This window comes from Liolophura sinensis, chromosome 4, assembly GCF_032854445.1.
Source record: "Liolophura sinensis isolate JHLJ2023 chromosome 4, CUHK_Ljap_v2, whole genome shotgun sequence".
NCBI lineage: Eukaryota > Metazoa > Mollusca > Polyplacophora > Chitonida > Chitonidae > Liolophura > Liolophura sinensis.
Genome location: NC_088298.1, coordinates 15,012,432 through 15,028,288, shown reverse-complemented (window position 1 = coordinate 15,028,288; position 15,857 = coordinate 15,012,432). Strand labels below are relative to the sequence as shown.

Genomic DNA, 15,857 nt, shown 5'->3' with positions numbered 1-15,857 from the left:
TTGTTTGGCTGTGGCTTTACGATGGGAGTTTTTTCCAGGCACTTCTAGGTCTGCTGACCCAGTGAACTCATGTAGTCCTCTTGGTGCTTACTTGGCTTCCTTCAGTCATAAACCTGACTGCCATTGTGAGCAAAATATTCTTAAATACGGTTTAAAACGCCAAATAGAATTACAAAAATAATGTAATTCAATACCAGTATGTTGAGAAATTTGCTTAGTAACGAATACAGGTATCTACATGTTTTCAAACAAAACTATTCTATAATTTGTGAAATAAAATACAAATCGAACAGGTGTAAATGTTAGAACATATGGAAATATTTGGATTACACGCTGTAGCAGTTGAAAAAAATTCAAGCACTTGAATTTATGTATTTCCTTATGTTTTGATACGTTCCCCACTTATGCATCTGCTAAAAAAAAAAAAGAAAACAAAACTTGTAGGAATTAGACAAGAAATCTATTTCAACCAAGGCTTAGAGGTTCCAAGTTTATTACAATCGGTTATACATTTTCATAGCACATACATTTTGTTTTATATAAAATGGAGAATAAAGTGACAATATGGTACAGTTTTAATACAGAAAAGTCAGGTTAATTATTGACATTTAAACAGGTTGTGAAAATGTTGATCAAAAGTAAAATAAACAAGACAAATTGCATATGATACGACAGCATTTTTCCCCACAGAACTTACTTTTGTTGAATTAATTACATTCCAGTATAATGAACGTTCCACTGGCCACTGTTTTCGCATGATTTTAGTTATTTTGGCTGAATTTTAACTTTACATGTTCCAGACATCTCATTCCAAAAAAAAAAAAAAAATTGAATTAATGAATTTGAAAAATGTTAAACTGTTCAGAACTAACTAACCTGACGAAAACATGTTGGTGATACATCGTTAAGAAGTACCGTAGTGTACCATAATCTAGCACCCTAAAGGACCTATAAATTAGCACTAAATCTCTAAATTAATTAAGCGTGATTGATTTATACATCGTTTTCTGTCCAAAAATACACATTTACATCTGTGAATAAAAGTAAAATCCCACATAGCATATATAAATACAGCAAGCCCCTCTCCTATTTATATCATTCAAAGCCTACTTTTAACCAATCTTTCTACATCTTTGCTTTTCTAATTTTTCGTAAACTGCATCGTCTTACTGTATTCTAACCTAGAAAATGCTGTGATGAGACAGAAGACTTAGGCAAACTGGTAACACCAGGTCCTAAAACTGAAATGTGCAGAATTAGATAATTAGATAATTATAATAATTAACAAACAGCAACTCCTCTTCCTTTTAGCAAGCTGCGTTTAACAGTCTAATCTTCATTCATAGAAAATCAATATCTAGTCATCTAGTTAGTCACTAATAACTTATTTCTTTCTATAACTGGAATTGTGAAAATGAAAACCTAACAGCTAGTTACTCATCGGCTCGCTAAACCATATTTTGAAGGAGTCTGCAGCTTCATAATTTTGAAGTCATATTTTATTGGTTTGTTCAAAATTTGATTATAAATATAATTTCTTTCATACAATGAAAAATGGATTGCGCATGAATTATTCCTATCAGACATGTATTTCAGAACCTATTCCTCCTTTTTTTTTTCTTTTTCTAGCAACATAACATGACAATCATAGCAAATCACTTTTAACCATTATCATCTCAATACTACAAATAGTACATAATTCTGCTATTTCCCCAAAATTTAAAATATTTGTACAAAAAAAAAATTTAACATGAAGTTTGTTCTGCTGGTCCATTTCCAAGGGAGATAAATCTTGTCTTTCCAGGAACAACAAACCGCTATTTCACCCAATAGGGGTAGTACAAAGAGAAATCGAAGAAATCCTGAAGAGACATTTAGAATAAGTTTGAGGTTGGATTTTGGTTTTATTGTGTTAAAGTTTATGCAATGAAGTAACATATTGTCCAAAATAATAATTTGTTAGAGCAATCTACAGAACATAAAAGAGGAAATAAATCATACATACACAATTTTTGCGTAAAAAAAAAAATAATAATAATAATAATAAAAGAAACTTCATCCTTTGATAATGAGAAAATAGTTTTTCTTGGTGTTAAAAAGATAAACACTTTTTTATTACATTTGTTATACCTTTCGGTTTAAGAGATACTATTTTTAAGGCATATAATTATAGTAAGAATGCAAGCCAGAAACCAGCACTGGGCACCCCTCAACTTTCAAAATAGACTGCTTCATTAGTACGATCATAGTTTACGAATTGGGTCAGCCTATTCCATCTAGTAGAGGGGAGAGGTTGTTACCGGCAACTCTGGCCTGTTTCGATGATCTTCTTTACCACTGCGTGTTTCGTCCTCCCGCCACGACATGAACACCACCCCACATTAAAACCAACAAAGGAACGGAGTTTATGTCATGGTTCCAAAGACCGGGTTGTGACGGCAGATACTGGCTCCGTACTCATCATAGTCCGCCTTTGTGTGACAGACCTGGTAGAATTCCGGCTGAGAACAGAAGAAATCAAGCATATTCAGCAAATCTATAGACCCTAATTCTTCAACCGGCTCTACAACCAATATTTCGAAACATTCTGAGAGAACTACAGGGTGTGGCGAAACAATGCTGCAAACAAATCATTTCTTTTTTTTTCAGAATACAATAATTGTATGCATAAATACTACTGAAAAAAAAGTGCTTTAGTGCTTGAATGCAAAACATGCATAAACCAAGCTGGTTTTCAATTTTCATATAAGGTTCATTACTTCACCATTCGCAACATTTAACAAAACACGGATTATTCTACACAGGATGAAGTCACAAATTTTCTAATTAATATGCACTCATGGCACCCATCACTGCACGTGCCAAATGTGTTACTCTGCTCTACATGGTTAATTCCGCTAACGCCTTCGACCCACGATGTGCTATTACCTGGTATGTTTAACTTCAATTATCGCTGGATGCATTTACCGATTGGGGGGAGTAGGTCTACAATGGCTGGAGATTGATAGACATATCTACTATGTCATATATGTTTACTGTGTGCAAAACTCAAACTGAATGAATTTCAGTGTGTGAGTTATTTACTTTTTTAAATAAGCAACATTTTAGACAATGTGACTGAATATATACGAATAATACAGTAATGTTTAACAGATGATACTGAATATCACATTCATACAGTAAGAAAGTGTGATGCTGAATTAGCTCAATCAGTAGCTGCTCAAATTTCATTTTTTATTTATTTATTTATTTGATTGGTGTTTTACGCTGTACTCAAGAATATTTCACTTATATGACGGCGGCCAGCATTAGGGTGGGAGGAAGCTGGGCACAGCCCGAGGGAAACCCACGACCATCCGCAGGTTGCTGGAAGACCTTCCCACATACAGCCGGAGAGGTAGCCAGCATGAGCTGCACTTGAACTCAAAGCAACCGCATTGGTGAGGGGCTCCTGGGTCAATACGCTGCGCTAGTGCGCTAACCAACTGAGCCATGGAGGACCCCAATTTCATTTTGAGAATTTTCAAAATTTCTTTCACTACTGACAGGATTTTGCTCACCGCCTACCTCAGCAGGGTTAAACGGATTATCCTAATTTCCCTTGTTTTTGCTAAGCTGTTACTACCACCCGGATTAACAGGAGGTCAACGTTAGCAGAATACACCCTCTACATGTATACAAACCTTGAGCTCAATACATACAGTACTTTAAGATACCTCAGTTAACTTTTAACCTAATTAAGCACTCCTTTAACTGTTCTTGGACAGTGACACTTAAGGTATGACATAAGCTCTGGTTGTACTTTGAACACGGGAGGTTACAATGCTGAGATATTATAATCTGATTTATTTATTTATTTGATTGGTGTACAGGGTACTCAAAAGTATCTGACTTATATGACAGAGGTCGGCATTATGGTGGAAGGAGGGGGAGACATTGTTAAAAGCCCACGGGAAACGTACAATGATCCACAGGTTTATTAAGCTTTGAGGAGGACTTACCGTTGAGGCGAGCATACTGCCACCAAACCAGACAGCGTAGCGTTGCATATGATGAGAGATCACTTGTACCTCAATGGGTTTTGGCTGTAGAAAAAAACAAAACAAAACAGAACAGGGTAATAAAGGCTACAGATAAATTCAGTGAAGGAAGAGGAAATATATATTTATTTGACTGGTGTTTTATGCCAAACTCAAGAATATTTCACTTACAACGATGGCAGCCAGCAGTATGGTGGGGAGAATCTCAGAATACACAGTTATGACATTCAAACATTAGAAAGATTCCTTCCGAAATCTGCACAAATCTGAGAATCAGATGTTTATAAAACCATCCAAAACGCAAAATTCAAACTTTGAACTTTTGATAAAGGCTGATTTTATACAACATCCCAATATGTGTAAAAATATTTAACTACAGGTACGCCATCAAAGCTGTCAAAATCAAAACCACTTGTTGCGACTGTTCTTACCTTTATTCGGCCTCCACTCAGTTCCTCACTGACTTTTAACCGAGCATCCACGACACGTTTCAAGTCACGCTGAAGTCTTCTACTGAAATCCCTGAACATGGTAGATCCTCCAGACAAGACAACATTCTGGCAAAAAAAGAAATATATATATATATCTTTGTTTAGCATCGCATCAATTAATGTACTTAAAGGCAAAGAAAACACTAATATGAAATATGTACCAGACGAAAAATCATCAAAAACTGTCCAGGAAAATACATGGATTTGTTGTTTTTCGCAATTTTTTATTCTATGGTGGCCTTTTTCTGACCCCAATGGGCCAAGTTTCATCATTAAAAATGCATATACATACAAATTTATGATGCACTCGTAAAATCTGACCGTGAAACAAATTATACCCGGCAAAAGTGTAGGTGTGGCAAAACAGATACCTTCTGGGTTGCGACATACCACTGAGGAATCTGATCTCTTAACACAATTTTACTCGGTTATAAAATTTCTTTTTCCTAGACAGTTTTTTAATGGTCTTCCATCTGGTACATACTTCATTTTAGAGTGGTCTGCCTTTTTATCAGAAATCCAGTTTACAAACCGGAATTCATAAAAGAGCCTTTATTTATTTAATTATTCATTCCTTAATTTATGTCATTTATGCGTTTTTTCACTATCACGTTCAGCAATTTTCTTTATAAAATCTTAGAGACATCTAAAATTCATTTACTTGATTGGAGTTTTATGCCACACAAGAATATTTCACTTGTACGACAGCGGCCTTGTCAAACCTGAAAATGTAACTGGACTTCGGTATAGGTACAAGGCAATCCAACTAAGAAAATGACACTTAAAAATACCAGAACTAAGTTGAATCCTGTGCCGTCAGCAGATTCTGCCAATGTACTTGTGTTCATCTACCATATGACTGATTCCGAAATTGTATACTGATGCGCCTGTGAAACTGGTACATGGTTTATATGACAGACCATTCACCGCATGTTTACACAACTGACTGTTCACAGAGTGTTTATACAACAGACTGTTAACTGAGTGTTTATACGACTGACTGTTCATTGAGTGTTCATACCTCTGACTGTTCACTGAGTGTTCATACCTCTGACTGTTCACTGAATGTTCATACCACTGACTGTTCACTGAGCGTTTATACGACTGACTGTTCACCGAGTGTTCATACCTCTGACTGTTCACTGTGTGTTCATACCACTGACTGTTCACTGAGTGTTTATACGACTGACTGTTCACTGACTGTTTATACGACTGACTGTTCACTAAGTGTTCATAGGACTGACTGTTCACTGACTGCTCATACGACTGACTGTTCACTGAGTGTTCATACGACTGACTGCTCACTGAGTGTGTGCACACTAACCTTGTACAAGCCTCTTCTCACATCAATGGGACAGTTCTGAATCACATTGTCCACTGTTTCTGAGATTGGTGTCTCAAAGTCTGGGTTTGCAAACTGAAAAAAAAAAAATAACATCAGGACATGTTTAATCAGCTACATTATACTGACCAGCTTTAGTCAACAAAGGAAATCTATCTTTTATCAAAATAAGTTCCTTTTATTGCACTTTTTTATGCAATACTCAATTTCAGTTTCATGGTTGAAGCAAACTTGCTTTACCATGGGGAATAACCAACATTTGGCAAGTAACTGACAATGATTCTCATGTGTGATGTGCAGATCTGCATTTCGTAGCCAATCAGAACACAGAGAACATGTCATCAAGTTTCTCATTGGCTAACGCATTCCACAGGATGGAAGAAGATTTCAGGTTCATAGCCAATCAGAACACAGTCGATATATCATTCAGCATTCTCACTGGCTAATACATATCTTGGAATAAAGAAGATTTCTGGCTCATAGCCAATCAGAACAAAGTTAACATAACATCAAACTTTCTGAAAACATACCTCAGGATGGAAGAAGATTTCTGGTCCGAGGAAGCGTTTGTAGCCTACATCTACACCAAACCCTTGCTTTGTGACGGCGTTCATGCTCTCGAATCTCTTTATCCACTTTGTGGGATCCTGGTCATATTTGGCAAACTCTTTGGCAACGTCCTGGACATACATAGCAAAATCTTTCCTGTCAGACAAAAATAAATCACCCATTAGGACACTTATCACGTTCATGGAATTCATGCAACTCGTGGAAAATACAATTTTTTAAATAGGTTGTTACTTTACAGGGTTATGTCATACTTTTAACACTACTGTAATTCTTCAACCTTTCGCATGTTTACAAGGTGTTTATTCAAGCAAATTCGGGAGGGCATTATTCTGTGTAGACTGATAAAATAATACATTCTGTGAAGCACTGAAATTGGTCAATCCAACCAATGTAGTTTTGTCTCCAAAATCAAATTTAAAACATGCATAAATTCCTGTGAAAGTTGCTCTTTCATGTGCGTAAAAGAGGAAGAATTAGGGTACAGTAAATCCCCCATAATTCATCCATGGAATTCTTCAAGACCTATCGTCATGTCGTAATAAGCTGGTAAAAACAGTACTTGATCAGCAGAAATTCACCTACAATTCACCTGATTTTTCACTACACACTCTCACACATTAGTCCATGAAATATGCAATGAAGTGTCTAGATTAACAACTTTAAAGCTTTTCCTCTCTCTTCACGCCGATTGCAGTTTAACCAAAGTTCAATCAGTTATATTCAATGAGTTCTAAAAATGATCTTAAACCACAACAACGCAACCCATTATACCTGGTATGAAAACATTATGCAATCATGATTGGCTGACTTAGCTTGGCAACCCACCAGGAAATGAGCCAATTGGCTGTGCCGTACCTTGATAGCCTTGGCTGTCTCTAGCGACTGTTCTGGGGGAATCCCCACCTCACGTTCCCTCAACAGCTGCTGGATGAAGTATGTGATGTCACGTCCAGCGATTGGAATATGTTTGATACAGCTACCTATCACATAGCCCTCGGCCTGGTCAAAAACAGAAGCATTTCATTGGCCAAAAATGTAGACAATTGCAGACAGTTCTAGATAGCGCTCAGAATGGTCAAAACTAAATATCTGATTGATGGGGTTGAAAATTTAGGTATTGTATTTAAAATACATGCTGTTGTTTTAGACTTTTGCAAAAATCACTGGTGAGAAAAAACTGGTATTTATACAAAGAAAGGCATAGGAAACATGTTCAATTCATCTATAACATTTGTGCTTTGAACCATGATCATGAATACTCAACTCACACAAAGTAGAAAAATCCTCAGCAAATTGTTAAATCTCCGAAGGTAAAGCAGTTTTTCAGTCAGCAATTAGTTTTGTGGATGAAAAAAAAATGGAGTGCCCTGAAACTTTAGTAAAACCATGACCTCTGGCAAGTGATCTACCAGCTTTCCCAGGTGGGACATGCAGATATACAAGCAACATTGGTGAAAAACAACTGGGCCTCAATGACTGTTAATAGACTGCTACAAACGGCCACACAATCAGTGTTGACTGCATGCCGTCACTAAGGTAATACACCAGTTATCTCCCCTTAACCACTCACCACAGGAATGACATGAGTTACTCCGTCCCCGGAATCTATAACTGTGCCAGTTAGAGTTCTATCCCCTACTTGACGCGATGTCCATGATGCCGCCAGAGCCAACACAGCCTGATAGGCAAAAAAAAAAAAAAAAAAAAAAAACAACTAATTAGTGATTATTTAAATTTTCAATAAAACAATAAACAAAAACAATACGCAAAATTGTACACCTTCATCCGTGACAGGTCTCTACAAAATCAACATTAAAATATGTCGACAGACAACAAGATTTTCAGGCATATACTGACTTTATATAACAGGTGCTTGTTGCTACATACTAATTTATTCCATCTATTTACATGTATTGAATTGCCCAAAACATGTTTCACTTACACGAGTGAGCGAGTGCTTGGGGTTTAATGTTGTACTTAACAATTTTTCAGTCAAAGGACAACGAAGGAATCCTTAGAGTGCTTGTAATGTGCCTCCCTGGTGCACATCGGACTTCCATCACTCTTTTATCAAATGCTGCTTCACTGAGACGCCTTACCAAAGGCAAGTAAGCCGGCCGGCCCGAGCCATTGTTCTGATACGGGTTAACCAGTCGTTGCACTATCCCCTTCATGCTGAAAGCCAAGCGAGGAAGTTACAGCTTCCTCTTTTAAGGTGTGACTTGACCCAAGATTGACCCTGGATCTTCCGCTCCCGAAACGGACGTTCTACCATCACTAAAACAACAGTGGACTACTGGACACGCTAGGTTTCTGACAAACCTTCTGACTTCAAAAGCCTTGCCTGGATTTGAACCCGTGCCCTCATAAGTCTTGGGCTGTGAGTATAGCACATGATATTATATGTTGTCAGGTTTAGAAATAGATGTATGGGTGCATACATGCACCAGTGTACCTGAACACTTTGCTGTAAATGTAGAAAATCTCCACAGCATGCACAGTCTACATGTAGAAAACAGCTGACATAAATTTTCCGTCATAAATTATAGATACATAATACTGTTCCAAACACGTATCCAAGGTCACGGCATTGATCTACATGGATCTGTTCATTTTCCTGGCTTAGATTTGTCCAAAATATGAGCTGGTGCCGGCAAATATTTTTCAGTGCATGTAGATCTGATCAGGTGATCCAAGTCCACGTAGCTTTTTCCCCTCCATTCTATCCGTGCAACAAGTCTCTTATACTCTTTTTGATTTCCATTAACAAAATCCCTTATATTTATGCATGAATGAACTTGGCTTGAGGCCATATCTCAGTATCTCAGCGATATAATGGTTACACCCCTCGCTTGCTCCCTGCCCCTCTGGAGGAGGCGAATACATATTCGCCCTGCCCCTGTTGGGAGGGGTGGGGGGGAGGAGGGAGACCTGATGAGCCCTATTAACCAGAGGCCCCCTGTTCGGCCAGACTGTAGTCATCCTATCTGCCTGTTGTCAACTGTACCCAGTGCTGAAAATCTGCCGTCATAACATCTGTTTGTAATCAAACACCCGTTCAGTTTATTGACTGCATGTGTGTTTTTTCAATGAGGAATGTTCATGTATTTCATTGATACCTACTTTAAGCTGTCACACCTAATTTTTTGTCTTCTGGCCACAATAAATTTATTATCAACTCTATTCACCCTTGGTGGCACGTGTTAGGTGTGAAAAGAATCCACCATATTTGTCTGATAGATATAACTGGAACGGCGATGCTCATTGAACAACTGCCTCAATTGGATCAATGTGTAAACCAATTAGAAATGCACATCCATTACTGCCTCTTTCTTCATTACTTTCATATTTCCATGCTGTCAGCCGAGTCCATCAAATAGGTCAGATAATAAAACACTCATAGGCTCATCGTTTGTTTAAATTAAAACTAGACCAGAAAACAGATTACCACAAACAATAAAGATTAGGCAAGCTGGCCTATTTTTGAATAGTTAAATTTTTTTTAACTCGGCAAAAAATTTTTTCACTGGTAAAGGATCAACCACACTCACTCAGTGCCAGTTTTGAACTCATAAAAAATTATTCCTATTTTCAAGTCAGAGACCTGATGTGAAATTAATACTGGAATATCCAGTTTTGTGAAACAGCCAGGAAGTTTTACTCCAATTGATCATATTTTGGTTTTCCTCCCGGCCTTGATTTCAGTTTTCACACCGGTCCAGGCAGGCATTCGTGGATTTTAAATGGGTTAAAGACGGGGCATCCTTGACGGTTTTATGATTTTTATTAACTCTACAGTGTTATCATTAAACAATAATAGGTCTAGAAATATGAGTTTTTATAACAGTAATTCTTTTCCACTGTTGTACAGTGTCTGCAAAAAAAAAAAGTCTAATGGTCAAAGTGATACTCATGAGTAACCCATGATCATCCACAGGTTGCCGACAGACCTTCTCACGTACGGCAGGAGAGGAAGCCAGCATGACCTGGACTTGAACTCACACCCACTGTATTGGTGAGAGGCTCCCACATCAGGCGTTATATTTTAGGGACTTCTTTTCTTATCTCATTTAGTAACATACAACAACTAGCATCTGTAACTAATGTCTTTAATTTAAAATCAGAAGTAAAGCTGTTTTTACGTTTACAGAAGGCCCTTGTAATGATCAGTGGTTTTATAAATTGTTTGTTTATCCATTTAGGATAATCCCCTTAAACAGTAAACACTTGCTATGAATACACGCTTTATATATTGCAATTCTTTTATTTTATGCCATATACTGTCTGCCCATTTTAACCAGAATAGGCCTACACTGTATTTGTTACAGGGCTAAATATTTTTCCCACATGGTTAATACATCCCATGAACCTTTCTGAAAAACTCAGGATCGCAATTTTCTGCTTCAATGTATATGTCCTGAAAATCAGAAGGATTACAGCATACAACCTCCCACCATAATGCTGGCCGCCATCATATAAGTGAAATATTCTAGAGTACAGTGTAAAACACCAATCAAATCAGTAAATAATACAGTATACAAATGCATTCTTGAGTGCTAAGTAGGCAAATTTGCACTGTTAAATATCAATATTTATTAATCACATTCATTATTAAAGACGAAAGCAGAAAATAGTGCCCTTTAAAGCTATTATTCGCACTAAAAAGTGCCCCTTTTGTAAAAATGCCACCCTGCCCCTTTTTGTTTGAGGCTAGAGGTCTGATGATACAAAACACATTTTATTATAAGAGACACAATGGCCCATTGTTCAGTTGTGCACTCGGAGACCTTACCTGAACAGCGATGTATAAACCAGGTACGTTGAAAGACTCAAACATGATTTCTGCTGTATATTCGCGGTTTTCTGGCGTATTCAAAGGTGGCTCTGTCTGTAAGGGGATAAAAAAAAGGGGATGTATGTACTCTGCGGCACATGCTGAAGTAAATTCTATCATGGTACAAAGATCTTATTCACATTCCCAGATTTATTTATTTATTTCATTGGTGTTTTGCGCCGTACTCAAGAACGGCAGCCAGCATTATGGTGGGAGGAACCAGGGCAGAGCCCGGGGGAAACCCACGACCATATGCCGGTTGCTGCCAGACCTTCCCACGTACGGCCGGAGAGGAAGCCAGCATGAGCTGGACTTGAACTCACAGCGACCGCATTGGTGAGAGACTCCTGGGTCATTACGCTAGTGCCCTAACCAACTGACCCACGGAGCCCCCCACATTCCCAGATACTGATTCTCCAACAGGGCAATGTAAAGCTTTCCATTGAAAAATAGAGATTTTTTAACTGAATCTACCAATATTCCCAAATTGGAATCAACTGATGTCCTCACACAGCATATACGTAACAGCTCTGCCAATAGAGAATACATGTAATGATTTTCCCAAATCTTGAAATCAAGTTTTCAATTGGGATTGAGTCAAGTGAAATCAAGATGATATGAAGTTTACCCAATGACATACAATGTGCCAATGAATAAGTGCAATATGTTTACCGATAATAAACTGCAACCTTCAAACAATTACGAATACTTTACCAATAAGAAATAGTGATCTTCAGGCTCTGCCCTTAAATATTTGAATATAGCTTGTTCCCAAAACCTCTCCATCAAGTCCCAATCCTCCACAACTCCATGACGGATCGGCCACTGAAACAACAACAAGAAGAAGATGGGAATGTAGACAGAGATAATCAGCCTCCCCAGAAAAATCCATTTCTCCTCAATTAAACTGACATAGTATGCCTTTTATTTTATTTATTTTTACGAAATTCTAGAAAAAGTTCTAGATTTATTATCCATTTGTGCATGTACGATCGTTCATGAATGTTTTAATCTGATCGCATTACTGAATATATAGATGCATCAAATTTCTCACTTAACACCAGTCTTATTTGAGATATGACATCCAGCAAAGGTTTTTAATCAAAAATTATAGAAGACACTCAAGGCTAAAATGCTTAAAAACTAGCCAAATTATACATTAAAGGGGTTCTACTACAAAACTTAAAAGTTATTTGTGTTAACCCCTAAAATGCCCTCAGCGTCAAGTTTTATATTGTTAATCTTGTTGACAGATTAATGGTTTTAATTGTCTGGAGTAACCTATCAAACCTGACAAACTTCTTAACCTATTAATGCTGCAGCCAAAGGTAGACTGGGCAGGTTTCAAACTCACCACGTCATTGGTCAAGGGCCTGATGGTTGCTGCAAGCCAGTGATTTAATCATCTGAGTGAGTGAGTTGAGTGAGTGATTGATTGCTTGGGGTTTAACGTCGTACTTAACAATTTTTTAGTCATGTGACAACGAAGGAATCCTTAGAATGCACATAATATGCCTCCTTGTAGCAGGACGGATTACCACCACCCTTTTATCTAGTGCTGCTTCACTGAGGCAAATAAGGCGCATCGTCCAAGGCATTTTACTGATACGGGTCAACCAGTTGTTGCACTATCCCCAAGGGAAGAAGTTACAACATCCTTTTTTAAGGTCTTAGGTGTGGCTCGACGCAGGATCTACCATCTCCCAAAGAGAAGGCTCTACCAACTCTGCCATCGGGGCCGGTTCTGACTGGTACTATAGTTTTATTGTTAAGTTAAAGTCTGAGGTGATAATTCCATGTCTTGTATACAATCAAGCTACTGCCCTTTGCCAGCACCATCATAGCCACTTGCTAGAGCTCTGTGCCCACCTGTACGAAACACGCTTACCATTATGAGCTGAAATTTACCATAGAGACGTAATGCCTACATTGCTGGTTGTCGCGGTAGTTACGTGATCGTAACGTTACGGAGGCTTCGTACAACAGGGCCCAAATTTATGAAATTGGCCCATTAATAAATATCTCTTTGCTTGCATGTGAAAGAGCAGTGTGATTTGTGCACCTTTTTCAACTTTATTTTAGAGTTATGACTATATTGGTTATGTTGGTCATTAGCGGGGCTTTACAAAAAGGATAAATTTTCCCAGATAACACAGAACAATGGCCTCAGTATATGCTTGTTTAAACATCTTGTCATAGTGTGAAGAGTTTAAAGAACTTCTGTAAATATTTTATAAGAGTGATACCAGACATTTCTAAGAAAACAAATAATACGTTTTGTCTATACCTTTCTATAAACAGTTTTATGCAATCTTAAAAAAAATGTTTCAATACAATGATGAACAGGTTAATGGGTGGCATAAACCGGTAATAAGTCTCTCACTGGTCGCTGTGAGTTCAAGTCCAGCTCATGCTGGCTTCCTCTCTGGCCGTACTTGGAATGGTCACCAGCAACCTGCGGATGGTCGTGGGTTTCCCCCGGGCTGTGCCTGGTTTCTTCCCACCATAATGCTGGCAGCCGTCATATAAGTGAAATATTCTTGAGTACGATGTAAAACACCAATCAAATAAATAAATAAAACGGGTAATGCCTTGAACAGCACCTTGTGACAAGATCTACCCACCTTTGTTGCGTAGGAGGGTTTTTCTATGGCCTCATCCCCTATAAAGAAGTCTAAATCCTCCACGCCTCTTCCTAACCGCCTGATGGCTTGGTCTCCAACACGTGCCGATTCCTTGATGGCAATACAAGATGGGATGATGTACTGAGGTTCTGTGTTGCCGGCATACCCCATTTTTGTGTACCTGAAAGATAAAGGACCGTAGCTTATTTCAATGGGAAATCAGTTACATTTCTACAACTCTTTAACAAATGACAAATGTGCAAACATATCTCAATGTAAACACTTGCTGTGCTGTGCAATGGAGCTCCAAACAATCAAATTTTTTAACATACCATCTCTTTTCAAATTCTTACAATGTCCAGTAAGGGGTCAAAATAACACCTGTCTACCTGTCCGCAACAAGCAATTTTTATCGGCGACACGTCACAAAAAAAAATTCCCACTGCTAAGCAAAGCTCAGTAAGTTTACAATCATGTTCAAGTCAATATCCATGCATGTCTATGTTTGTAAAGTCTGTATACTTTCTTGGCATTCCCATATAATCAAACTGTTGTCGCAAGGCTTCGTCATTTTCGGCTCGAAAAAGTCTTTTATTGCACAAGGCCATCGTCAACGAACCTATCGTATTTACGTTTTCAATTCCGATAATCACATCAAACATACTTTCAGCCTTGAAGAACGCACTTCGGCTGCGAAAGCAACGGCAAAATTAGATCTGCGAGAAGCCATGTTCATTTTTTCATAAGGATCCACAGCTATGACAGAACGAACAGTGTCCACAAGTGGAAGTCTACGTGAATTAGAGAACAGTCAACAACAGTGAATCAATCAAAAAAAATGGAAATTTCAAGCACGATTCAGGATCGAGTCATTCCCCACTGCATTTGTAAATTAAATCTTCTTCTGCACAGAGTGAAACACCAGTCAAATAAATAAATAATAAAGTGGAAAGTTAATATTTATTGTCCCAACCTCTCCCTATCATTCAAAAATGTACAGCTTTAGGACTGCATTGCTAACTTTTCTTGCTCGAGGACTGCGCGTGGCGTCGCAAGAGTAAACAGGAGCAACTCAAGAGACACACATATTGGTGTCACATTAATTTTAATTAATCTTGTTTTAAATATCTCCTGTTCAGAATCTGCACATAACATGTATATAGCAGAGTAAGTTAACAGCAACTCTACTCCTGCACCAAACATTCTGTCTAGAGTAGATTTATTCTGATCCGACACGACCAGCGTAATGAAACAGGAAGTGAACAGTGGCAAGTCGACGAATGAATCACTCTTATGGGAACAAAACTTGTGAATTTCTGGTGACTTATTGAATTATTGCAACTGATAGAAGATGTGTGCGTTACACACATCATGATTTAATCCCACCATCGATTTGCATTACGAAAAGCAGTGAGCGATCAGTCGTGTTCAAATCGGCACATTTTTTCCTGCAGGGTCACACCCCTCGGCGAAAGTTGACAACAACAACGACGTCGTCGGACAACTTTTGGCACATTAGTGAGTCACTACTCGAATCTAAGTCTTACCCAGTTCCATTATCTATAACTACCGCAGGCATTCGCCCCGCCATGGCGGACTCTTGTGTGGAAGAACAGTCTCCAAATCGCAGAAACTCGGCGTGAAATCACAAAAAGGCGTCAACCGGCTCAGCATGTGAGTTTCAGACAAAATGGCGAACAGGAAGTAAATACCTTGTTCCCAGGCGCCTCCAATGCCAAAGCGTCCTTAGCACAAAGTCGACACCTAGTACAGTATTTGATTTGCTGGATGACAGAATAGAATTCATTGACTTGCAAAGCGTTTTGAACCACACACAGTTTGAGAACAACCGATTTACATGAGTTTAAATTGCCACTGAACACACAGTTTGTGAAAGAAGATATCCATTGTGTGGGGATATGGGATTGTGGTATGCAATTTCGTTTCCTTCTTCAG

The 15,857-nt window shown here is 38.2% G+C and overlaps 1 protein-coding gene across 1 annotated transcript; it reads right to left on the bottom strand.

The window, feature by feature from the left end:
• Positions 1-1,837: 1,837 nt before the first annotated feature.
• Positions 1,838-15,587, bottom strand: LOC135464973 (actin-related protein 3-like). Its single transcript, XM_064742557.1, is given in 12 exon segments — positions 1,838-2,501; positions 4,002-4,085; positions 4,472-4,597; positions 5,856-5,948; positions 6,404-6,553; positions 6,555-6,578; positions 7,299-7,442; positions 8,014-8,121; positions 11,236-11,331; positions 11,992-12,102; positions 13,902-14,082; positions 15,449-15,587. Coding segments are annotated over 12 exon segments (1,257 nt in total). The 5' UTR covers positions 15,493-15,587; the 3' UTR covers positions 1,838-2,405.
• Between the last annotated feature and the right edge of the window lie 270 nt (positions 15,588-15,857).